The 26,368-nt window shown below is 52.4% G+C and overlaps 1 protein-coding gene across 1 annotated transcript in view; it reads right to left on the bottom strand.

Annotated features, from left to right (window-relative positions):
- Window positions 1-339: 339 nt before the first annotated feature.
- Window positions 340-26,368, bottom strand: part of CLSTN3 (calsyntenin 3) — a 29,802-nt gene continuing 3,773 nt past the window's right edge. The window contains exons 4-18 of the mRNA XM_005910695.3: window positions 25,024-25,232; window positions 24,618-24,767; window positions 23,967-24,152; window positions 22,546-22,827; window positions 21,643-21,755; window positions 18,396-18,558; window positions 17,464-17,520; window positions 16,620-16,777; window positions 16,341-16,489; window positions 9,443-9,669; window positions 8,991-9,161; window positions 7,855-8,000; window positions 7,450-7,585; window positions 1,214-1,416; window positions 340-1,120 (exon numbers count right to left, since the gene is read on the bottom strand). Of these exons, the coding sequence (XP_005910757.3) occupies window positions 980-1,120; window positions 1,214-1,416; window positions 7,450-7,585; window positions 7,855-8,000; window positions 8,991-9,161; window positions 9,443-9,669; window positions 16,341-16,489; window positions 16,620-16,777; window positions 17,464-17,520; window positions 18,396-18,558; window positions 21,643-21,755; window positions 22,546-22,827; window positions 23,967-24,152; window positions 24,618-24,767; window positions 25,024-25,232 (2,491 nt within the window). The 3' untranslated portion in view covers window positions 340-979. The remainder of the gene's footprint in view (window positions 1,121-1,213; window positions 1,417-7,449; window positions 7,586-7,854; window positions 8,001-8,990; window positions 9,162-9,442; window positions 9,670-16,340; window positions 16,490-16,619; window positions 16,778-17,463; window positions 17,521-18,395; window positions 18,559-21,642; window positions 21,756-22,545; window positions 22,828-23,966; window positions 24,153-24,617; window positions 24,768-25,023; window positions 25,233-26,368) is intronic.

Below are 26,368 nucleotides of genomic sequence, written 5' to 3'. Positions count from 1 at the left end.
CACACAGGCACCCCAGGTGAAAAATTTCAAGACATGGGGGTGATAACAATGTCCTCCACAAAGCCCTGGCGTATGCAGCATCCCCTCAATTGTTTGTATTCTTCCCGGGGTGCAGTGGAAGCCATCTGATCCTGGCGACAGCACCCAGAAAACCAGCCCTGCCCCTCACTTCAGCTCAGAGACCCCAGAGCGGCCACCCACAGAGCACCCACCAGGGATCAAGCAGGCCAGAGGCAGCTGACCAGGCTTTTTTCCAGTTGTTTTATTTGAAAACCCTAGGGTGTGTCCCCTCCCTCACACACCCACCACCCGACCCCCACTCCCACCCCAGGACGTGACAATGCCACACGCACACAAGGTTGTGAGCTGCACACGGAACACAGGGGCTGCGCTCACGACGACATGAAAAAATATACATTATTTATAATCCAGCCGGGGCCCCCATCCCACTCCCACCCCTACAACCCAGCCACAGCCAGGCCTCGGAGAGGGGGGGACAGGAGAGGAAGAGGAGGGAAGGGGGCCAGGAGAGGAGGGGATCCCCGGAGTGAAATGGAAAGGGGGGGCTCGTTAAGAGAAGCAGAGAATGCCTGGCCAGGGGGCTCCATGGACAGGAGAGAAGGTAAGGGCAGGGGACCAGGTTTCCTTCAGTACCCCTCCCCACCATATAGCACATGGCTGGTGGGGGAAGAGACAGATGTGGGTCAGCAAAGGGGGTGGCTGCCTGGCGACAGAGAAGGCAGCCAGAATCTCCCCCACCCGGGAGTAGGAGCCCAGAGGCATGGAGCAGGGGTGGGCTGGGAGCTGAGGGGGAGGGTCGGGCTCTGGTGGGCCCCCCGATTCTGAGATTAGGAGAGGACTCTTCTAAGAGCTCTCTCCTCCACCCCACCGGTTTCTCTCCTCTAAGAAGGTCCTTCTGTATCTTCGGTGTGTCTGTCTCACCGGGATGGAATTCTCTGTCTGGGGAGGGGCGGAGGCCTCAGTAGCGGTGAGGGGGGGTCTCGATGATGCGTCTCTCATCGCTGCTGGGTGAGTCGGCGGCCTCCGAGTCGCTGCTGTCCTCGTCGTCCTGCTGGCCGCCTGCAGCGCCCGCCACGCAGACCTGCCGGCTCTGGTAGGACTGGAGAAGGGTGGCGAGGGGGTGCTCATTGGGAGTCTTCCTGCTGGGAGTGTGTCCCAGCTGCACCCTGACTCTGCCAGGCCCCCCACTCACCTCCATGGGGTTCACGATAATGGTGAGAGCTGAGTCATCCCAGAAGAGATCGGGATCCTTGGGGTCGCTGGAGGCCCCGGGAGGCCCACTGGCCCCCGAGACGCGGCGGTGCAGTGAGTGAATGCGCACGAGACCCAGGACGACCATGAGCACCAGGAAGCCCACGCACACCACGATGATGAGGGTCGCCGCACTGGGAACCACTGCAGAGAGAGCCAGGCACACCTGAGCCAACTCTGCTGGCGGGGGAGGGGGATGGCAGGAGGCTGTCAGGGGCCTGGGAACAGGGCATCCCTGAGCAAAAGAGAGGGTCCATGATGGCCCGGAATAGAGGTCTCCACTGTAGAAGCTGGAAGAGAAGCAGAGTCCCAAGGGTACAGAATCTGCCCTCAATGCAGGAGACCAGGGTTCAGTCCCTGGGTCGGGAAGATCCCCTGGAGGAGGAACTGGCAACCCACTCCAGTATTCTTACCTGGGAAGTCCCATGGACAGAGAAGCCTGGCAGGCTACAGTCCAAGGGGTCGCAAAGAGTCAGACTCAACTAAGCGACTATCACTTTCTCTTTTCACTTTCACCCAGAGAAGGGCAGAGACGGGGAGGGAAGGGGGTGGCTGGAGGGACTGAGAGCCCAAGGGAGGGAGGAGGTCTGCACAGGAGGAAGGGCAGGGGGAAAAGGGCCCTCAGCCCAACGTTGCCCTGAGCGGTTCTGTGCTCGGCAGACAGAGGGCAAGGCCTGGACTCTGCCCAGGTCCTCTGCCTGCGCCTTTCCCAGGGACCATGCAGCCCAGGAAGGAGGTCCTGGGAGCCCAGAGGGGAAAGGAGAGAGGTGGCCACACAGGCTTGATGATACAAGAGGAGAGAATGTTCTCCTTCATTTGAAGAGGAGAAGTGGGCTCCAAGCGTGGCCTGACACCCAAGGCTGGGGACAGGACCAAGAGGTAGAAAGCAGCCCCTTCAAGTACCCACCTGGACAGAGCTCACCCCTGCTCCGTGATGCCTCCCGTCTCCTTGTGGGCTCGAGCCTCCTGGACACCAGGGGCGTCCTGGACACCGGGGGCGTCCTGGACACTGGGGGGCTCTGCTCCCCTTGGGATGCACCCCCCGTCCCCTGGGCCCTGTCATGCCTCTGGGCCTGCAGCCTCACTCTGAAGCCCAGGCTCAGTGGGGCATGGACCCTAAAGGGCAGAGAGACCCAGAGCGGGGCGTGCACCCTCACTTGGACCTTGGAGCTGATGGCGGCAAAGCACATGTGCAGACACAGGGACACGCCCAGGAAGAGTGTGTGGGTGCACACCCGGACCAGGGTCACCACGCCCCGCACCCGCGCCAGGCCTTTGCCGGCCAGCACGCCTGCCCGCATCAGCCACCCGACAGCGTTCTCACACGGCAGGATGGAAAGGACGCGCCTGAGAGTCTCCAGCAAGGCAAAGCAGAGCCACACGTGCAGCTCCACCCAGCTCCCCACCAGCTGGGCAGTCCAGGCAAGCCCCTGCAGGACAATGTACCCTCCACAGACCTGGACCCAGACGGCCACGGAGGCAGCAGCCGTGAGCACAGCCTTGCCCACCTCCTGCACACACACGGACAGCACACGGAGAAGCAGGAGGAGGCAAAACAGAGGAGCCCACAGCCCCACAGACAGCAAATGGAGGTAGAGACCCCACAGGCGTGCCCCCAGGCCCAGTGCCCTCATGGGCAGCTGGGTGACTACACCCCACATGGGTGCCCACTCCTGCCAGCCACGTAGGAGCAGCGCCTCACTGACCAGAGAGGGTGTGTGGGACCCACACCCTGGGCAGTCCCGTTGTTGAGGGGCTGTTAGTATATGCGTCTCACTCACACGCGCACACACACGCACATACACACGAATTTACCCACAGCCTCCAAGACTCACATGGCCAGAGACGGAGCAGAGCACAGGGAAGCACACAGCGTGGGGTACACCCTGGTGCACACCTGTCCTCCAGCAGAGAGTGCACGCACACGCTGCCACACGCTCCAGAGCCAGCCAGGTGTGGAAACATAAGCAGGTGTGGGAGCAGCCGCACTGGCTTCACGCCTCCCCAAGGCCGCCTTGGTGGTGCTCTGCCAAGTCGGTCCCCAGTCTGACCCGACCCATAGCCCATTTGGGGCCAATGACAACTGACTCTGCAGAGCAAGGGAGGCAGGCTCCCTGGGCGCCGGCTCTGGGGAGAGATGGGCCTGGGGAGAGATGAGAGTGTTTCTCAACTGCCGGGGATGGAGGAGGAGGAGAGGGGAGGCCCAGCTGGCCTGTCGGCTCCTCTGCAGGAAAAAGCCCCTCTTGGGTCTCCAGGTCGGTGGGCCAGGATCCCAGAACAGTGACCCCCACCAGCAGAATGCCCCCGTAGTCAAGCCCAGGCTGTAGAAGTAGAAACCCCTCCTTGGGGTGGAGGCCACAGCAGGTGAACTGGCTCCACAGCCACAATGATGACAAGCCAGAGCTTCTGCTCTGTGCCTTAATCAAATGCATTTGTCCCTCCAAGCCCCTGGCCTGTTGAAGGAAGTGACCAGCTGACTGCCGGCCATCAGAAATGACCACAGGAAAGACAAAGTGCAGACACGGCATGTGCAGGCAAACAAGTACAGTTAATTAGTTTAAACTGAGCCAGGAGGCCGGGGAGATGGGAGGATTTTTAAGTTAGCTACAGACAGAAACCAAGAGTTTAGGGAACATCATCAACCTTTCCTACTGCATTAGCTCCAAGTAGTTGACTCTGGCCTCGAGTGACCTCCAAGGCCACCAGGAAGGAGTGTTTGAGTTCTAGCCAGTAGCCCATGTGAAACTCCTGGCTTCGTGTAAGGCACCGTGGATGCCCTGTCCACAGCCCTGCGTGGATCCCCCTTTCTGAAGAGTCTGGGGAGAAACCTCCAACCGGAAGCACTGGTGGGTCCTATCATATGACTTTCCTAACTGCTCAGTTTTTCTCGTTTCAGCTCCAAGGAAGCTCAGGTCCAAATTCTGGCCACTCAAGCAATTGTGCAGTATCTCACAGCATGTGTTTTATGAACTGACTTATTCCCTGGCTTCATCTTCTTCCATCATTGTCCTTTCTGCCTCACGTCCAACTTCATTTTCTATTCTCATCCTACTGCACTGTGGGTCTCTCCACAAAGTCTCAAATACTTGTACGTAACAAAGCAAGGAAATAATTCCTAACCTGACTGCGCGTTGGAATCACCTGAGGATCTTTAAAAACCCACTGAAGCCTGGCTCCCCACCCCAGACCTTCTGATTGAATTGGTATGGGATGTGGCTGAGGCACTAAGGGTTTTTACTGCTCCTAGGTGATTCTGATATGCATCAAAATTTGGCAGGACTGGATAAATCTTGTCTTCATCGTTCATCTTACCCTTCTCAGGCAGCCTCATTCTCTCCAAACACAATACCCGGAGCCACCCACCCACCCCCAGTTCTCACACTCTTGTTCTCTCTCATGTCCATCCAGACTCCCTTCACTCTCCAGGTTCAAGGTCAAGGTCTGAATGTGCCAGCAGACCTTCCTTGACTGACTGTGCCAGTTCACACTGAGCTCTTTCCTGGTGCACTTAGGCACTACAGAGAAATGAACCTCCCATCCAATTGGAGAGAATTCTATCTCTTCCTCTTTTGCATGGTCAGAGTACTTTGAAATCGCTAAACCACAATTCTGTAACTCCACTCTCAGGGCTGGAAGGAAGGGAGAGAAAGGGGACACTTTGAAGAGTCAGGAAAGATACATGGACAAAATGGATCTCCTGATAAGTTCAGGAGATGTCAATCACCAAGGCCCTCGGGTGAACTATGAATTTTGTACCCTACTCAGGCCAAAATCGGGGGAAAGGAAAAGCAGGCTGCTGCTCTCAATTGGGATCTCAGAGCAAGCAGAGAAAACAAGGATGAGAGTTACCGAGCTCAACAGCAATGCCAACCAAGACCCACTTTGAGCCTAATCTGAGTGGTAGACCCAGTACCCAACCCCAACAAGGCTGAGTGGAATGATTGCCAAGGAAAGAACTGGAAGAAGAGCTAGGGAGTCATGACCTCAAAAGTCTATTTAACAAAAGTAGGTCGAGTTCACTCACATGTCTCTAAAGATTGTGTGAAGCTTTCTAGAACCTTGCAACTTGCTTATGCCTTACACTCCCTCCTCACCCCTACTTCCATCTGCTTTGCTGTAGGCATCACAGGAAAACAATTAAAAGGTGTCTGCAGTTGTTTTCAGGGAGAGCAAGGATGAGGGGAGCCAGTCCCAGGGAAAAGCAAACACAAGAGACAGTACAGTGGAGGCCGCTACCCAAGGAGAGGAAACCAGACTAAATTCTAAGGGGTACCCAGGAGCCAGTCTCAGTCAGAGACATCCTGGGAAGCCCTCAAGGCTCCCCCAAATTAGGTGCAACTATAAAGTGATAAGACTTTTGTTTAAGCATCTAACATGGAGAGGATATGAAGTGTGATGGCTAGAGCACGGGTTCTGGAATTCTGCTGGCTGGACTCGAATCCTGGTTCCACCATATTTTTGCTGTGTGATCTTGGATAAGGTACTTAACCTCTCTGGTCTCTGTTTCCTTGCCTTTAGAGGGAATCATTCTAGCGCCTATTTCATCTGTTGTCTGTAATGACTCACTGGGTTAATAGGTGTAAAATTCACGGGCAAAGTGCTTGGCACACCAATGTGCTTACTATTCTTAATAATTACATGGTTGACAAGAGAGCTGTCCTTTCAGGGTAGGGCTCAGTGAGTGACCATGACCTTGTTCCAAGAAAGTGTGTTTGGAACGCCTTAGAGAATTACCTTCAGAGCCTGCAACTCGCCTTTTGACTTTTTTTTTTTAATCTCTTTTATTTTGGCTATGCCATGTGGTATGTGGAATCTTAGTTCTCCGACCAGGGATCGAACCTGTGCCCCTTGCAGTGGAAGCACAAAGTCTTAACCACTGGACCTCCAGGGAAGTCCCTGACTTTTTCTAATACGTGACACCTCTCTGCCTTTCCAGAGTGGGTTTTACATGTACAAACGCAAAATGCTATCCAGAGCCAACTCTGACAAAAGTGGATTCTGATGTGGGGAATACTGAACTAGGCCAAAAGCAAGGTATGTCCTGAAAGTAACAAAAATAAATGCATCTCATGAACTGACTTTGAAAGCGATTCTAAAAAAGGCATTCCAAAAATCATTTCCAGCAACATCAGAATCATTGCAGTTTTTAACAATGTGAAGACTCAATTTATAATATTAGGTGTAACTATTAGGTTAAAAAATAGTTTGATCTCATGTTTGTTGAAAGAAGAAAAGAAAACAGTCACATAGGCAAAAACTGGGTTGAGACCCTACTAACAATGGGTCAACTGTGGTGGAATTATGGATGACTTTTCTTCTTTACACTTATAGTTTCTAATTTTTCTATAATTAAGCAGCTCAAATTATGAATTAAAAATTGCATCACTAGTAAGCAACCCTGGCCACAGAACAAGATGGCTCTGAAGGGCATCAGTCCATTTGGATGTAACGCTTCACATGTTTGCATATTTTGTTTCAGAAATAGCCTTATGACTTTATAGATAGCACATAATTTGACAGGCAATAGCACCAACCTTATTTAGAATAGAAACTGTATCTACCTTATAATTGTTTGTATTCTTAATGATATTGTCGACAGCATTAGTATACAGTAGGTGCTTAATGCCTGGAAAATCCCATGGACAGAGGAGCCTGGTGGGCTGCAGTCCAGGGGGTCGCTAAGAGTCGGACATGACTCAGTGACTTCACTTTCACTTTTCACTTTCATGCATTGGAGAGGGAAATGGCAACCCACTCCAGTGTTCTTGCCTGGAGAATCCCAGGGACGGGGGAGCCTGGTGGGCTGCCGTCTATGGGGTCGCACAGAGTCGGACACGACTGAAGCGACTTAGCAGCAGCAGCAGCAGGTGCTTAATACGTGATAGCTTCACTACTGAGGATCCCGAAGTCCGGGGCTGACTTGATATTGTTGGCAGCACCAACAAAGACTAAACCTGCACTGACCATCAGCCGGGATATGAGTGACCTGTGATGACCCAGGGCTCGCACTCTCCACTAGGGAAAGTGAATGAGCCAGGGGTGAAGGGATTGGAACCGTCAACCAAGCCAGGTTTCACAGAATCCATGGCTCCATCCCTTCCTCCTCACCCACCACCCCAGAGGTGGGCGGAGGATGCTTGTGCCCACCTGCCCGCTGGCCCATCCAGCCTTACGTACTGGAGTTGCGGTGGGAGCTGGCCAGGCTGTGTCCAGCCATCTCAGGCGGTGGCTGGTGACCGCGGTGCAGGAACTGCTGGGAGCTGAGCATGTGGCTGGGGTGGGCCACCCGGTTCACGCTGTGCAGGACGCTGACCTGGGGCGAGGACGGGCTCAGTGGGCACACTCGCTTCTCCCCAGTCCTCTTCCAGCCCTCGGAGGCCCATCTCTTCACCCCTGCCCCCTCACCACCCCCCACCCTCCTCAGCTTCCCCTCCTCTACCCACAGCTCGGATCCAGGAGTCCCCTGCCTGGGCTGCAGTTTCCATCCCCAACCACCAGGGGGCTCAGTCCGCTCCCTCATCCCGGCTCCTCGCCCGGGGGGGGCGGGGCGGGGGCGGTTGGAAGGGAGGGAGCTCGGGTTACCTCCACGATGAATTCATTGCTGGAGTAACGCCCATTCATTTCTGAGCAGGAGAGCCGGAACTTCCTGGCGTAGAGGGCTGCTCCGTGTCGCAGGCGATAACGCGCCTGCCTCAGGATCTCTTCGTACACGGTGATGCTCTCCACCCCTGGGAACCGGAGGCGGCTCAGAGCAGGAGTCAGCGAGGAGGCCCGGGGTCTCTCTCCCAAACTCCCACCTGTTGACGCCCCTCAACTCAACAGGTGCGTGACCCGAGTCCTCAGAGGGAGAGAGGCTCCCCAGCACCCCGCCAGCTCTGCCTGACTGGGACAGAGAAACTGAGGCTCCATTTGCCCTCCTCTGCAAGCTGAGGAGGGATGGAGAGAAGGAAAACAGGGACGCATGCAGGACAGAGGGAGGAGGCAGCAGCGGGGAGATGGTGAGGGGCAAACACAGAAGCCCTCCATGAGGCTCTGGAAGGGAATGGAAACAGGAGGGGACCGGCCACCCCATCTTCTATTCTCCCCAACAGAGGGTCCTTTGGAGAGGAGCAGGCTTCCCAAGTCATTACCACCAAACATTAAGAGATGAGCACTTAGGAACTTCCCTGGGGGTCCAGTGGCTAAGGCCCCATGCTCCCAATGAAGGGGACCGGGTTCCATCCCTGGTCAGGGAACTAAGTCCCACATGCCTCACCTAAGAGTTCGCATGCCACAACTAAAGAGTCTGCATGCCACAGCTAAAGACCCCACGTGCCACCAACTAAGACCCAGCACAGCAACATAAATAAATATTAGAAGAAAAGAAAAGCTATGCTGAATCCCAGAGATCAGTGAGATGGAAGACAGAGAAGATAATGAGTAGCAAATGGCCAGAGAATAAGAAAGCTAGTCAGAGACTGAGCCAGAGAAGAGTGGAGCCCAGAGCAGAGGTGAGCCAGGCTGGACAGAGACGCTGAGAAAGAACCATCAGGATTCTAAGCCCCAGCCCCCGCCTCTAGGGACAATCTGGAAGCCAGAGGACCCCAGGTGGAGAAGGTGCAAGGGGACACTTGGTCACATTCCTGGGCCTGGAAGGAGGACCCTCTGGGCTCCCCAGAGACTCGGTCGTGGACGGGGGCATCCCAAGAAAAGAGGACCGGCTCTTGGGCTCCACTGACCGGCAATGGTGAGGTAGGCAGATGTGTTGGTGAGCTCCAGGCCTCGCTGCTGCAAGGATGCCATGTCCAGGAGCAGACTTTCCCGCTCGGGATCCAGGTCATCCCCCACCAGGGAGATCTCACAGCCGTCCAGGTTGTGCACGATCTCGTCTGACATGCGAGTGTCTGTCACTGGACGGGAGGGAGTCGGGTCCGGGTCAGAGCTGAAAGGCCCACCTCCTGGCCACTCCTCCTCCCCTTCCCAGGTCATCCCCTGAGAGCTGCCAGCATTGCTGTCAAGAAGGTCACTACCTGACAACCTCCTTATACCTGGGGGCCTCCCACTGGCCCTCCTTCCCAATAGCCAGGTATTCTCGAAAAGCGAATATGGGGTGACATTGTTATGTCCAGCTCCAGATTTTCTCCTTCACGTTGGTTCCAGACACCGACCCCTCCCTGAGAGGCATGCTTACCCGTGCCTTGCCAACTCTCGTCCTTTTTGGCCTCCACCTGGTGCGAAATGGAGCAAGTGATCTGGAGGTCAGGGAACAAAGGAACCCCCTCGGGTCCCTCGAAGTCCACAGCTGGGCGGGCAAAGTGAGCAGTGCCGCTCAGCAGGATCTGGGGGGCATCCGGCTGTAGCACCACCACATAGCCCTCCACTTCAGGGATGGAGACACAGGACTCTTCACTGAAGCACCTGCATCAGGAGAGGGGAGGGAGGCAGCCTGTGAGCCCAGCAACCACTGCCTGATAATCTGTAGTCTGGCCATCACTCTGGACCCCTACCTCTGCAGAGAGCCCCCATGTCAGGGAGAAAAAGGGGAGGAAAGGGGGACAGTGTCTCTGCAGACCACCCCACCACACACACAGCAAAGCTGGAGGGGGAGATTCCCTTTCCCAGGAGGAGGCCACTGCAGAGAAGGGGCAGGGGCAAAAGGTCAGGCAACCCTGACCTATGACATCACCAATGCCCAATCCCAAGACCATAGAACTGTATTTTACAAACTGAACATACAGAAATGTAAATACATACACAGCTCTTCATCTAAGAGCTTTTTTGTTTCTTTGATTTTTAAAAAGTATATTCAGTACAATTCCCTTCCTGGGTACATATCTAAAGAAAATGAAATCACTATCTCATGGAGAAGTAAATGGCAACCCGCTTCAATAGTCTTGCCTGGACAATCTCATGGACAGAGGATCCTGGTGGGCTATAGACCATGGGGTCACAAAGAGTCGGACACAACGGAGTGATTGAGCACACATTCAGTGCAATTCCCTTCCTGGGGATGTGAGGGCTTCCCTCATAGCTCAGTTGGTAAAGAATCCTCCCGCCTCCCGCAATGCAAGAGACCCCGGTTCAATTCCTAGGTCGGGAAGATCCACTGGAGAAAGGATAGGTTACCCACTCCAGTATTCTTGGGCTTCCCTTGTGACTCAGCTGGTAAAGAATCCGCCTGCAATGCGGGAGACCTGGGTTCGATCACTGGGTTGGGAAGATCCCCTGGAGAAGAGAAAGGCTACCCACTTCAGTATCCTGACCTGGAGAATTCCATGGACTGAGTAGTCCATTGGGCCACAAAGAGTCGGTTATATATCTAAAGAAAACAAGTATGAGTATATATGGGTATATACTAAAGATGAAATCACTATCTCAGAGCACTAGCTCCACCCTCATGTTCACCACAGCATTATTCACAGTTGCCCAGACACAGAGACCACCAGAGTGTCCATCCATAGATGAATGGATCAAGAAGATATGACATATATACAATGGAATACTATTCAGTCTGCCTTTTGTGATGATATGGAAGGGCCTTGAAGGTGTTATGCTAAGTGAAATAAGATAAAGACAAATACCATATATATAACTTATATGTGGAATCTATCACCTTCTTTTTTATATTTTTGGCCACACCAAGTCATGCAGGGATCCTGGTTCCTCAATATCCATGACCCCTGCAGTGGAAGCTCAGAGTCTTAACTACTGGACTGGTAGATATGTGTCAAAAAATATTCAACAACAAAGGTGGGGTGGGAGTGGGAAGTGTGTCAAAGGATGTCCACAAAACTATAATTCAAAAGATACATACACCCCTGTGTTATAGCAGTGCTATTCACAATAACCAAGATGTGGAAACAATCTGAATGTCCACTGACAGATGAATGAATAAATTAGAGGTGGTGCATATATACAACGGAATACTACTCAGTCATCAAAAAACAAAATGATGCCATTTGCAGCAACACAGATGCAACTAGAGAGTATCATACTAAGTGAAGTAAGTCAGAAAGAGAAAGACAAATACCATATGATATCACTTATATGTATGGGCTTCCCAGGCGGCACTAGTGGTAAAGAACCTGCCTGCCAATGCAGGAAATGTAAGAGACCTGGGTTTGACTCATGGGTTGGGAAGATTCCCTGGAGAAGGGAATGGGAACCCACTCCAGCATTTTTGCCTAGAGAATCCCATGGACAGAGGAGCCTGGAGGGCTATAGTCCATAGGGTCGCACAAAGTTGGACACAACTGAAGAGACTGAGCATGCACGCACGCACATCACTCATACGTGGAATCTAAAATATGACACAAATGAGCCCATCTATCAAACAGAAGCAGAATCGCAGACACAGAGAACAGACTGACGGTTGCCAAGGGAGAGGGGATGGGGCAAGGATGGAGTGGGAGGCTGGGGTTAGCAGATGTAAGCTTTTATATACACAATGGATAAACAAGGGCCTACCGAATAGCACAGAGAACTAGATTCAATATCCTATGATAAAGCATAGTGGAAAGGAATATTAAAAAGGTATGTGTATATACGTATAACTGAATTACGTTGCTGTACAGCAGAAACTAACACAACACTGTAAATCAACCACAATAAAAAAAAGAAAAAAAAAAGGACATCCTCCTCCCAGGTGCATCTTCCACGCATTTCGTCCAGTACCAGAGAAACACTCTTCGGTAGGCAAGCTAATCTGACCATCTCAGACCGCATCCACCATCCCATGAAGCCTCTCTGACCTTGGTGCCAGACAAACCCTCCCAAGAAGACTAAGTCCTGACCAACCAACATCACAGCCGCCCCAGAACACACTCCCAGGATCTCCTCCAGCCAATCTGAGGGTTATCCCCAGAGCACTTGCTGTTTTGTGAAGCATTTTGCCCACATGCTTTCACTTAACCTTCTTTCACTGCTGTTGGAAGAAGCAGCAGAAGCCAAAGCTCCTGGGTCAAGCATCTTGGCCACATAAGAAATATGCATCCCAATCCAGGCTTGAACCCATTCTTCTTATTCCAAGTACACGCCTTCCCACTAACCCACAGCCACCATGTGGAACCTGGGTTTGCACAAATCAAATTTATTTATAAAGAAGTGTCTCCTTGGAATTCCGAGGCGATCCAGTGGTTAGGACTTGGCACTTTCACAGCCATGGACCTGGGTTCAATCCCTGGTTGAGGAACTAAGATCCCACAAGCTGCATGGTGCAGCAAAAAAAAAAAAAAAAGTGCCCCCTTGAACATGCAGTTTTCACAGGGGAGGTGGTAATTCAAAGCAGGGCTTGTGGTCCACCTGCCTCAGCTAAGAGAAATTATTTTTCTAAAAGGATTGTCATTTGTGTTACTGAGTGCAGCTTGACTACTGGAGCCAACAGGGAGAAGCATAATCTCAGCGGATACCATGAATGCAGAGCCCCTGAAGGGACCAAATCCACAACCTGCTGAGTTCTGTGCCCTAAGGAGCAGGGCCTGAGACAGTCTGCACAGTCCCAGAGAAACCCCAATCAAAGCCTCCTGGGAAATAAGTCTAGCTGACTCTGGAAGCACAGCCTCCAGCAGATATTCCCACTGTGATGGGTGATCCAAAAGAGGCCCAAAGGGGACCAGGGGGCTGGCCCTGGCGCTGATGATCTGGTCAAGAAATTAGAATTTCTACACAAACCTTCAAACAAGAGCCAACGTGGTCACCATCACATAAATGGAGCACACACAAAACCAAGAGCGTTCAAAGTGGGAGAGGTTATTCTGGCTAAGATGGGAGTAGGGTATTTGGTCAGGGAGAGTTAGAATACTGGAAAAAAGTAGCAAGTGACCCAGCCTTTGAAGGAGGTAGAAAGTTGACCCTAGAGTGGATGGTGAGGAGCACACGGAGGGGAGTAGAGGAACACGAAGCAGGAAAGGCTGGGACAGATGGTTCAGGGCTCCGAGTGCAGTTTTTGTGAGCGGCAGGAGGGAACCACAGACGTCTCCTTCAGCAGGGAAGTGTGAGGATGGACATTTGGATTTCGGATCACTAACCTAGCCTTTGGGTGGGGACAGAACTGAAGTTAGAATACTAGACAGTCATTAGTTCGGAGGCTATCTCAAGAGGCCAGAGGAGTGGGCATGACAGCCTGCTGGAGCCATAACACAGACATGGGGAAAGAGGAAGCAGACACCAGACACGAGTGAAAGGGGTCTGGGTGACCGGATGACTGACAGGGCGTGGCGCATAAACACAGGGAGGGCTCCGAGGCAGGTCAGAGGCTGCAAGCCAGGGTGACTGCAAGGACAGAGACACCGCCACAGAGGCAGAGAATTCGGGGGCAGGGCTGGTTCAGGCACTGAAGTTCATTATTAAGCTTTAGCTCATTTGTTTGAGGTGTGGGCAGAACTTCCCAGACAGAGATTACAGCAAGCACGTAGAAATTCAAAAACTAGGGAGAGTGAACAGAGCTAGAGAAAAAGATGTGGTGCCCATCTGTTCAGTGGTCAATGCCATGAGGAGATGGGCTTTCCAAGAATTCCAGAAAGGTTAAAAAAAAAAAACCTTAGGGAAAATCTGCATTGACTGAACAGTTGCATGTGAAAGTGCTCAGTCATGTCTGACTCTGTGGATCCATGGACTGTAGCCCACCAGGCTCCTCTGTCCATGGGATTCTCCAGGCAAGAATACTGGAGTGGGTTGCCATGTCCTCTTTCAGGGAATCTTCCTGACCCAGGAATCGAACCCAGGTCTTCCACATTGCAGGCAGAGTCTTTACTGTCTGAGCCACTAGGGAAGCTCAAGAATACTGGAGTGGGTAGCCTATCCCTTCTCCAGGGAATCTGCCCCACCCAGGATGGAGCCAGGGTCGCAAGAGGATTCTTTACCAGCTGAGCAACCAGGGAAGCCCCTCAGTGAGGTGTTAGTGTAGCACTAACCACATGGAAACCCTGAAACGGAAAAATGAGACCTCCCTCCCTCTTAACCTCACAAAGGAAGAAGGCCCCTCCCTCTACTAAAGGAAGAGCTCAGGTTCCCAACCCTCAGATAAGTCTCTTCCCTGGGCAGGTGATAAGTCAGAGGAATCCAGGCGAGCCAGTCCACAAAGAGGGCATCAACTCCCACCTTGTAGGGCTACCCCTTGCAAAGCTCCATCCTAAGCCAGAAGACAGAGCCCTCCCTCTGACATGGCCCCTAAGCCTATGAAAGAGATGAGATCAGTTCTTGGTCCCTGAGGGATGAAGCCCTTGGCACCTTGAGAGCCCTTTAACAGCTAGAGCTCTCACTGGAACCTGGCGGGGCCCATCCTGAGCGCTGATCGTTGTCCACGAGAACTCATCTGCCCATAGCCTTCAGCTCCACACCAGGACCATACCATGGACCAGTAGTCCAATTCCCCAAACCCGACCCCGTCTTCCACAGCTTTAACTGGGAGGCTTGACAACCATGCCCATCACTCTCCAGGGCTCAGAGCCTTCTCTCCAAACCCATTCCTGCCAGGATAAGGGTAAGTCAGAGATGCTTCTCTTCAGACAGCTTTTGAACAAACGCAGAACAGTGGAGCGGAGAAGGCAATGGCACCCCACTCCAGTACTCTTGCCTGGAAAATCCCATGGACGGAGGAGCCTGGTGGGCTGCAGTCCATGGGTCGCGACTGAGCGACTTCACTTTCACTTTTCACTTTCATGCATTGGAGAAGGAAATGGCAACCCACTCCAGTGTTCTTGCCTGGAGAATCCCAGGGACGGGGCAGCCTGGTGGGCTGCCGTCTATGGGATCGCACAGAGTCGGACTCGACTGAAGCGACTTAGCAGCAGCAGCAGAACAGTGGAGAAGGGAACCCAGAAACCCTGACCCCTGCATTGCGTGATGCAGCCACTAGAGGGCAGTAGCTCTTAAAACTTCCCTACAAGCATAAAGGGTGAAAATGCCTTCAGGTAATAAGTGGTGAAAATGTCTTCAGGTAATAATCTTCCCTGGTAGTTCAGACTGTAAAGCATCTGCCTACATTGTGGGAGACCCGGGTTCAATACCTGGGTGGGGAAGATCTCGTGGAGAAGGAAATGGCAACCCACTCCAGTATTCTTGCCTGGAAAATCCCATGGATGGAGGAACTTGGTAGGCTACAGTCCATGGGGTCACAAAGAGTCAGACATGACTGAGCACTTTCATTTTCATTAAGTGTGCAGAAAAGGCACTCTGCTGGCATTTGATCTGGACTCGTATCGTTTACTCTCACAATTCCATGAGTTAGATTCTACTGTATCTCTACTTGATGGTACTTTCTCGGTACTAAAAAAGCTAGTAAGTAAAAACTCTGTATCTATAACTCTAGTGTTTTCATGAGCCTAAATCAATCTGTATTCTTAAATAACTAATATACTTAAGGGCTTCCTTGGTGGGTCAGTGGTGAAGAATCGCCTGCCAATGCAGGAGACATGGGTTCAATCCTTGGGTTGGGAAGATCCCTTGGAGAAGGAAATGGCAACCCACTCCAGTATTCTTGCCTGGAAAATCCCATGGACAGACGAACATGGCGGTTGAGTCTAGGGCGTTGCAAAGAAGTCGGACACGACTGAGCAATCAAACCACCACTCCTGGCGCCCAATCCAGGACCTTCCTCTGTCCCCTTTCGAATATCAGCACAGACGTATAGAGATTAAAACTCCTAAATGCTGGAAGTGTGCTTTGGTGGGAAGAGTATGTGTTAGCTGCTCTGTCATGTATGACTCTTCGTGACCCCATGGACTGTAGCCTGCCAGGCTCCTCTGTTCATGGGATTTTCCAGGCAAGAATACTGGAGTGAGTCACCAATTCCTACTCCAGGTGATTTTCCCGACCCAGGGATTGAATCCAGGTCTCCTGCATTGCAGGCAGATTCTTCACCATCTGAGCTAACAAGTGGAAAGAGTAATGAACTCATTGTTGAAAAATCTGAGTCTAGTCCACACTCTTCTTGCTGCATTGCTGTGTCAACTGGGAAGGTCAGTGTTCCATCCCTAAAACCAGAGGGGAGGGGATGCATTATGTGCCTAGCCGTCGGTGGCATCTAAGGCCAGGGAGTTCTGACACTGTCTGGCTCTGTTCTGTGACTTGCCCACCCACCAGACACTCACTTGACGGCAGTGGTGAGGCGCAGGGGCCTGACGCCAGGCGTGGCAAAGCGCAGAGTGTTCATGTAAGCCACATGCTGCAGGGCATGGTTGAAGGTCTCCACATCATCCCCCTCCAGGGTGAGCAGGGACTGCGAGGGGTTCACGTGGACCTGGGCCCCAGACACAGACAGGGCTGAGAGCAGGACGGAGAGGAAGGGAGCCGAGGGGGTGGGGTGGGTTGGGGCGGGGCGGGGGCAGGGAGCATGCCCGGAGGGAGGGGGCCAGAGGAAGGGGCGATACCTTCATGCCTTTGCCCAGGCTCTCGAAATCCCTATAGTCCAGCCCCTCCCGACATGCATAGAGGCACTCGATGACCTCACGGCTCTCCAGGCGGCCTGAGCGCACGCTGAAACCAGCCAGGTAGCCGTGGAAGTAGTGGTGGATCGGCAAGGGGTCTCCTAGGGCAGGAACACAGGGGTGGACGGGAGGTAAGAGGTGTCAGAGGGGAGGGCGGAGAAGGCCCCAGGTAGAAGAGGCTGAGAACAAGACAGAAAAAGAGCAGCAGGCTGGGGAAAGAAGACGGAAAGAAGCCAGATAGGGCTAAAAGAAGTATGGATGAGAGGCAAGTGAGGCTAAGGCAAGATGGGAGAGGGAGAAGACGAATAAAAACTGGGGCAGAGAGGGACGGAAGGCGAAAAATAGAAGCCACAGAATGAGAAAGGCTTCCAGGATAAAGAGAAGAAGGAAAGCAGGACCAAAGGGAGGAAAGAGACCCAAGGCGGAAGAGGAGAGTAAGCGAGGGGGTCTCCACGGTGCATGCGGGGGGCGCTGGCAGGGATGCGTGGGAGCTTCAGGGATGCCCAGCTCTCCCGGCCGCGTGGCCGTCTCCTGCTCCCTGTGCTCTGCCACGCGGAAAGCCAGCACGGGAACCCTGGATGTCACTCTGTGGACAGAAGAGGACACCGGCTCCCAGCCAGCTCCATCCGGCTGCACTCTCTCCGCCTGGCCACGCCGCTCGGAGGCTGTAACCCCGGTGGCGCGCGAGGCGGTGAAGCGCAAGGCCGGGTAGGACCGCGCGGACGCGGAGCCCAGAGCGCCAGGCTGAGACGCGAGCTCGGCGGCCTCGGGTCTCACACGGAAGTACCTGCTGTGGCGTCCGTACTGTTGTCACCTCCCTTTTCCTTCTCTTTGTTCTTCTCCTCTGGGGGAGAAAGAGTGCCAGTGAGCCCAAGGAGGCGGGGCCAGACTGACAGGGAGGCTGGGGAGGTCTTCCTCGGGCTGCCCCTGGCCATGTAGGACTTGAACCTCTAACTGAGTCCCAGCCCTTCTTTTGTCTTGTCTGAGGTTATCTCGGGCCTCTGTTGTAGACAAAACCCAAATATGCTGCTGAGGAAATACAAGGGCTCTGGTACCCCCCCACACACACACATACACCATACAAACCACATGCATTACATACATACATACACCACACACACAAACATACCACATACACACACTACATACACACCACTTAGACACACCATATACACAAACGTACCACATACTACATACAGACACACCACACACACACTACATTCACACCACACACACACTATACACACAAACCATATGCACTACATACATACACACACTACATGTACACAAACACCACACACACACCGCATACACACACACACACACACACACACACACACACACATACACCATCCCAGAAGGAAAAAATGAAAGAAACAGCTTAAAAGTTGGAAGGTTGCTGACTCTCTGCAGGGTTCCTCCTCCAGCAGAGGAACAGGCTGTGAAATTATGACGGGGACGGATCATAGTATGAATCGGCTGCAGGTACAGAAAGTGAGATGCTGGTGATGGCCGAGTCAGAGGGGATGACTAGTCCAGCAGGCAGGAGACCAGAGGGGCGGTGGTCTCCTCCAGCGGAGAGCTTTCCCAACCTCCCTGCCCCACTTCAGGGAGACGAGGTCATAAGGTCAAGCTGCCCTTGCTCCTCCACCAACCACTGGGCCCCTCTACCATGAGCGCCTCCGTGGAGAAGCTTGGGGTTGAGGCAGGGGGACTTACCAGCCCAGCAGGCCCCAATCATGAGCGCAGGCTCCCTTCGAGGCGGGTGGATGAGACCATTATCGTGGATGAGGGCGGGGTCGAAGGAGATGCCATCTGCATAGAGTGTGACCGTGGGGAACTCGAGATTCAAAGCATAGTGGTGCCACTCGTCATCGCAGACCTGGGAACGGGGAAGGGCAGGAAGCCCTCGGTTACTGCATCCCCAGGAAGGAGCCCCAGGCACTGCCCCATCCCCTGGGGGGCAGGAGACAGTCCTTCATATTCCCTGGTCTATCAACAGGGCTTGCAGTGAATTGCTGCAGACCCAGCTCAAGGAATCCTTGCCCAGAATGGACCAGGCTCAACCTCATACCTAAACTACCTAAAATTCCACTCTTTCTCTAAACCTTTAACTCCATCAACATTCCTAAGAGGAGCACCACAGTGTCCTTTGGCAGGTGCTGCCCATCCCGAGTCCAGCAGAACTAAAAGCTATGGGTTTCTGTGCAGTTTTCTTCAGTCTCCATGTCCACACATCATTCCCATCCTGTCTTTCTTTTTTTTTTCCTTTTTAGACTATTTTTTATGTAGATCATTTTTAAACTCTGTATTGAATTTATTACAGCATTGTTTCTGTTTTATGTTTTGGTTTTTTGGCCCCAAGGCATGTGGGATGTTAGCTTCTCCACCAGGGATGGAACCTGCACCCTCTGTGCTGGAAGGCAAAGTCTTAACCACTCGGCCACCAGGGAAGTCCTCCCAACCTTTTTCGTGTGTACTGTTGCAACACCCTCACCTGAGCACTTACACTCAGTTCTCTCTGATATCCTCCTCTCATAGTTCCCAAAGGGATTGCCTTCCTTTTTCCAACATTTAAATCACTACCAAATTTAATGTTGTCAAACAGTATTCACTAACAAGTCATTATTCTTGAAAAGATTGGATTCTCCTCACTTCACAAATGTTCCCAAATATAAATGACAATTATAGAAAAATCATAGCTAATTGCAAATTAAATACATTACTTGTAACCAATCTTTTCAGATGCATAATTAGAAAAATTATTAATATTTTTGCAACAGAAATTTATCTTTAATTGAGAAATACATCCCAAATTTGGTGGAGCAACACCTTCAAAATTTAGAACTCTTTTTTTTAATATGGAGAATAGTTGGTTTACAATGTTGCATTCGTTTCAGGTGGTGATGTTGCTATTTAGTCGCTAAGTCATGTCCAACTCTTTTGCAGACCCATGGACTGCAGCCCTTCAGTCTTCTCTGTCCATGGGATTTTCCAGGCAGGAATAATGTAGAGGGTTGCCATTTCCTTCTCCAGGGGTTCTTCCCCACCCAGGGATTGGACCCACGTCTCCTGCACTGGCAGGCAGGCTCCTTATCACTGAGCCACCAGGGAAGCCCCAGTTTCAGGTGTACAGCAAAGTAAAGTAGTTATACATATACAAAAGGATCCTCTTAACATGTGAGTCTGATCAGGCACATCCCAGCTATAAATCTTTCAAAAGACTTCCCATCTCTCATAGCACAAAATCCAAACGACTTTTGCTAACAAAGTCCACCGTACACCTGATCACTGCCCAACTCACCAGCCTCAAATCCGGTGTCTGCCCTTTTCACTGTGCTCTAACTGCCTGGCCCTCTTCTCATGCTTGAAACATGCTGAACACTTTTCTGCCTCAGGACCTTTGCATCTGCTCTTCCCTCTACCTGGACTCTTCAGGATGAGCTTACATTTCGCTTCCATCAGGCCTTCCCTGAACGTCCAGTCTGAGATGACTTCCCCTCTCCTTGCCTCCTATTCTCTACCTCGGGTCCTTGCTTCTTCTTTCAGAGCATTAGCACAATTTATCATTTTTATTATGTCTGAAAAGTAAAAGTGTTAGTTGCTCAGTCATGTCTGACTCTTTACGACCCCATGGACTGTAGCCCACCAGGCTTCCCGGTTCATAGAGTTTTCCAGGCCAGAATACTGGAGTGGGTAGCCATTCCCTTCTCCAAGGGGTCTTCCCAACCTAGGGATTGAATCTGGGTCTCCTGCGTTGCAGGTGGATTCTAAACCATCTAAGCCACCAGGGAAGCTCTTACTACATGTCTTCTTACTTTTAAAAATCTATCTCCCCAACTAAAATGTAAGCTCAATGAAGGCAGAGATTTCATTCCATCTTAGATCGCATTGTATCTCCATAACCTAGCAGAATGGCAAGGTACTTGTATTTTCTAAATCTTTGTTAAATAAATAAGGATAAATAAAATAAAAATAGGAAGAGGAATGTTACCAATATTAGCAATGCGGGGGAAAGATCAAGAAGAAGCAGATGGCAGACTATCTCTTTAAAAGAGTGCCACAGAAAACAGAAGCTTTTGTAGGTAGCCCTCAATTATTGAGTTTGTGGGTTTTCATTCCCGTTTCTCTCTCTTCCACTTCCTGCCTTTTTTCAGCCATTTGCTTACTCAGCCACTCCACCAGGGCTTACAAGAAAAACAGAAGGAGATGGAAACTCGATTAGTCCCTATGGTCCCTGTGGTCAGCTTGGAGATGAATAAAGAAGAGGCTGCAACTGTTAGCTCAGAAGATTTTTCTTTTTTTGCTCATTTTATTTATCCCTCATAATCATGAATAATAGTGAGAATTTATATACATATATGTGTTCAATCGCTCAGTCGTGTCTACTCTTTGCGACCCCAAGGACTGTAGCCTGCCAGGCTCCTCTGCCCATGGAATTTTCCAGGCAAGAATATCAGAATGTGTAGCTGTTCCCTTCTCCAGAGGATCTTCCCAAACCAGGGATCACAGGTCTCCTGCATTGCATGCAGATTCTTTACCATCTGAGCCACCAGGGAAGCCCAAAACCCAATCTGTGTACCCTAGGTTACTTATTTCCTTGATTACAACATGCTAACTGCTTGAGAGTTTGGAATCCACACTACTAAGTTTCCAGATAAGAAAGAGATGAAATAAAACAAGCGAGATGGATGGTTGGTTGGTTTGGTGCTAGTAGTAATTTGTTCCTTATGTGCTTTTAACCCAGGAGTGCTTTCTGCAGGAGACAAGCCTTAGGAAAAGAGAACCAGAGAATGGAGCCGGGGCTGAGAGCAGGGGGATGTAAGAATAGTCAGGAACTGAAAGTGGAGATTGAAAAAAGGGGCACAGGGCAACCCAGAAAATGCCCGGCCCTGCCCTAGGACCTCCTCCCCTGAAAGCAAGTTACACCCACCCAGCTTTCCCAGGAGCCTGGCTCCAGCCTCACCTGCTCCAGCTTCCAGAGGAATTTGACTGGCCGGGCACTCTCAAGCAGAGGCCAGTAGAGGAAGGCAATTCTGCAGCCGTGGACAGTCAGTGAGTAGTGAGAGAAGCCGTCCTCTGGGGGCAGAGGATGGGGACAGGAGTCAAACACAGCACTGGAGGCAAGAACAGATTCAAAGTGCCAGAAAGGAGGGCTCCCTGGATTCTCTTTATTCCTTCAGGTTCTCTCTGTCTCTCTCTAATTCTTCAGGATCTGTCACTCTCTCTCCAGCTCTCTCTGAGACTCGCACACATACACACAGAGTCCAATGTTGGGCTTTTCTCAGGCACTCTGATTGGCTGAGGGGAGACAGTGACCAGCCTGTCCCTACCCAGATCTTTACTGTTCCTTTGGTTAATACAAACTTCATGGGTACTGATCCTTTTCAGATCAAGAGAAATGAGCTCTGAGAAGAGGCAGAAATGAAAGAGTAAGTCAAGGCCGAGCCCCCCTGAGAGGGACATCCCCCTGCCATAGAAGGAAGGGGGTCCTGGAGGCTGGAGCTCATGAGCCCTTATAGGAGGAGGCCAGGGTGGTGGTGGAAGGGAAAGAATGAAGCACAGCATTACTCAGGCTCTTCCATTCTGATAGGGGGCTCTATAGGGAGCAGACTGGGGGGCAGTCTACTACACAGGGGATGTAAAGCGATTGGGCAGCTACAAATGAGAAGGGCGGTGAGCAGTCCTATCGCGCAGAGAGCAGTAGAATCTCAGCTCGTCATACTGGGACTGTGAAACGAGCACTGCTATCTTACGTACGAAGGGAGAGAGAAATGACCCACCCACAGCCACCAACTGGACAGTGACAGAGGCCAGACACGAAGCCAGTCCTCCCCATGCTCAGACGGGTGCCCCGAGGAAGGCTCACCGTTCTGGACAGTGTTACACACGATGGTTTCCTCTTCCTTCTTGCCCTTGTTGGGAGTGACACCGTGCTTCATCCAGAAGGACAGGGTAAAGTGGTCACTGAGGCTGTCCGGGAGCCCGGAGCCCAGCCCCGCAGCGCCCCCCAGGGGCACCTGCACCGCCTGGGTGCCGTTGAACCAGTAGATGAGGCTGCTGTCCTGGCTGTAGTGCACCGAGAGGCCCGCCGTCCAGTTGGCATTGGGGCCAGGCATGGGCAGTAGATCCACCTCCCCGGGGGCCGCGCCTGCAGGAGCCCCAGAAGCACAGGTGTCGGAGCCGAGAGGCAGCAGATGGGGGACGGGATGCGGGCAGGAAAAGACCCCCTACAGCTACTTCCACCACCTCCTCTGGCGTCTCAGACGAGAAAGGAAGGGCTAGGAATAGCTCTCCAGTGACCTCAGCTCCTCCAGCTCTTCATCGCTCCCTGCCATTGTTCCGTATTATATCTGGTTATTTTCTTGGGCCATAATCATGCATCTTTGCCAACCACATGTTTATGTGCTCTTTGAGCCACAAGAGACAACCACACGCCACAACCCCCATAGATATAGACGTCTCTGTGTGCTATGCTAAGTCGCTTCAGTCGTATCCAACTCTTTGCAACCCCATGGACTGCAGCCCACCAGGCTCCTCTGTCCATGGGATTCTCCAGGCAAGAATACTGAAGTGGGTTGCCGTGCCCTCCTCCAGGGGATCTTCCCCACCCAGGGATCAAACATGAGTCTCTTTTATGTCTCCTGCATTGGCAGGTGGGCTCTTTACCACTAGCGCTCCCTGGGAAGCTCTGATATATATACATCTATGGATGGGCTTCCCTAATAGCTCAGTTGAAAAAGAATCCGCCTGCAATGCAGGAGACCCCAGTTTCATTTCTGGGTCAGGAAGATCCACTGGAGAAGGGATCGGCTACCCACTCCAGTATTCTTGGGCTTCCCTTGTGGCTCAGCTGGTAAAGAATCTGCCTGCCATGCAGGAGACTTGGGTTTGATCCCTGGGTTGGGAAGATCCCTGGAGAAGGGAAAGGTTACCCACTCCAGTATTCTGGCCTGGGAAATTCCATGGACTATAAAGTCCATAGGGTCGCAAAGAGTTGGACACAACTGAGCAACTTTCACTCCACTTATGGATGGGCAAAGGAAGATGTAAAACAGATTCTTCTTGTTTTTGGTGGCACGGCATGGCTTACAAGATCTTAGTTCCCAAACCAGGGATTGAACCTGTGCCCTCTGCAATGAAAAGCATGTAGTTGTAACCACTGCACTGCTAGGGAAGTCCCACGACAGATTCCTAAGAGAGGTAGAGGAGGGTCAGGAAAAGGCTGGGGAATGGGCAATGGGCACAGGCAGGGAGGATGGGGGGAGGGCCACAGGGGATCACACCCACCGCAGAGTTTCCGAAGTGCACGCTCTGAGTAGTTGTCACGGTCACAGCCCTTGGCCACATGGCTGGTCTGCAGCTCTATGGTGGCCTGAATGTTCCAGAGAGGTTCATCACAGGTCTCCAGGCGGATACCAGGGAACAGAGCCAAGCTCCCGGCGCCTGGTGCATATTCAATCCTTTTGTTCCAGCCTGCAGGGGTGAGAGGGAGCAGGCAGTGGAGCAGAGCCGGTTAAGGCAGCCCCTCCTACCCATTCTGCTGATGGTCTTGGGTTCCTATGAAAATGGCCAGCCAGGGGAGACAGCTACAAGCCTGCCCCCCAAATGTTGTCGTTCAGTTGCTTAGTCGTGTCCACGCCCATGGACTGTAGCACACCAGGCTTCCCTGTCCTTCACCATCCCCCGGAGTTTGCCCAAGTTCATATCCATTGAATCGATGATGCCACCTAACCATCTTATCCTCTATCATCCCCTCCTCCTCCTGCCCTCAATCTTTCCCAGCATCAGGGCCTTTTCTAATAAGTCAACTCTTCGCATCAGGTGGCCCCCCATATATCCCTCCCGAGCTCCTAGCCTGGCCCCTGTGGTTGTCAGAAGGGAGGAAGAGGGAAACCAAGGTGAAGGATGGATCATGGGCCCCAAAGCATAGCTCCTCACCTTGCCAGCTGGGTTTACAGGTGGGCTTCACCTGGATCTCCACCTCAGCATCGTCCGCCGCCCGCTTCTTCCCGCAGTCATAAGCCGTCACTGTGAACTTGTAGAGCTTCTCACCACTGTACTGTAGCTTCTCCGTGTTCTCAATGTTCCCTGGGGTAGGGGACAGAGAGGATCAGGGGCACTAGAGGAGGTCCGGGGGAGGACTCAGGAGCTAACTTTAGGGCAGGTGAATTAGGCAGCAGGAAGCAGGCAGGAAAGAATCTGGGGAAAGAAGTTCCATGTCTGGGAAGCAGGATGAGGAATGAGGAGGTGAGGGGCAGAACAAGTGGAGGGCGCAGCCCCGGAGCATCACGAAGGATGTGGGCGCCCAGGGCTGAGCAGCTGGGGTGGCAGGGGCTGGACTCACCGTCATTGTCGATGAGGAAGGGGGTATTGGGTGTGAGGATCTCGTAATAGCAGATCTGGCTGTACTGGGGGGAGCAGTCGCCATCAATGGCCTCCACCCGAAGGATGCGGTCATACAGCTTCCCCTCGGTCACTGCCGCGCGATACAGCCGCTCCACAAACACCGGGGCAAACTCGTTCACGTCGTTGACCCGCACATGTACGGTGGCCCTGAGGGTGCCAGAGCAAAAAGAGAAGAAGGAAGGGTCAGCCACAGATGGGAGTCCACACCAGAAGCCAAGGAGATGGAACCAGTGTGACCCAGAGCCTGGTCACGTTCATCCGTCCCCCATTCAGGGGTACCAGGTACCACAAAGAGAGAGGAACCTCAGGAGAAAGGGTGACTGATGTACAGGGTGAAAATGACCCTGGGGGCCATCAGTGGCTGGTTTTGATGACTTCTGTACAGAATATTAAAGGATAGGATGGCAAGATGCATAAGACAGGATTCTGAATCCGGCAGGTTGTTTTTTCATGAAATCAGGTCCAATCAAGGCAGATGCAGAGTAAAAGCCAAAATAAAACCAACCATATTCAGGGAATTGGCTTCCCCAGTGGCTAAGCGGTAAAAAATTTGCCTGCAATGCAGGAGAAGCAGGAGACACAGATTCGATCCCTAGGTCTGAAAGATCCCCTGGAGAAGGGCATGGCAACCCACTCCAGTATTCTTGCCTGGAGAACCCCATGGACAGAGGAGCCTGGGGGGCTACAGTCCATAAGGTCGCAGAGTCGGACACAACTGAGCAACTGAGCACACACACATATTCAGGGAAGTGGTTTTGTACCAAAGTCTCAAGTCATCTGATGTGTGCAGTGAGCTGTGGCCACTCCCCACTCCGGCCCCCATGGGGCAAGCAGAGGAGCTGGGGCTGGGGCTAAACCCTTCATGCTGAGCCTTGCCCCCAGCCCAGATCCAGGCACCCAAAGCCCAGAGGCAAAGGTCCTATCTCCAAATGGGAAATTGAGTCATCACGTAAAGCAGTTTATATCCAGCGCCTCACAGTGGCCCGGGAGACCAGACCGCCCACCTTCCCACCATTCTCAAGTGAGAAGTGAGCTGGGAGCAGACAGAGGTAGGAGTCCCGAGTCCCAGCCTCCTTCCTGCCCACTCTCACCCACTGCTGTGCACGTGCATAGTGCACATTCTGTGTGTGAGTGTGGTACACACAGTGCCGGGCAGTGGGAAGGAATCCGGGTGTGTACTGAAGTGCCATCCTCCTCCTCGCTCTCTTAGCATCCTGTCTCTGTGTATTGGATCCTCTCCCAACTGGCAGGCACTGTGGTGCCTGCTTTTGACACAAACCATC

The sequence above is a fragment of the Bos mutus genome, chromosome 5 (assembly GCF_027580195.1).
Source record: "Bos mutus isolate GX-2022 chromosome 5, NWIPB_WYAK_1.1, whole genome shotgun sequence".
In the NCBI taxonomy this organism is placed as follows: Eukaryota; Metazoa; Chordata; class Mammalia; order Artiodactyla; family Bovidae; genus Bos; species Bos mutus.
This window is presented reverse-complemented; position numbering and strand designations above follow the sequence as displayed.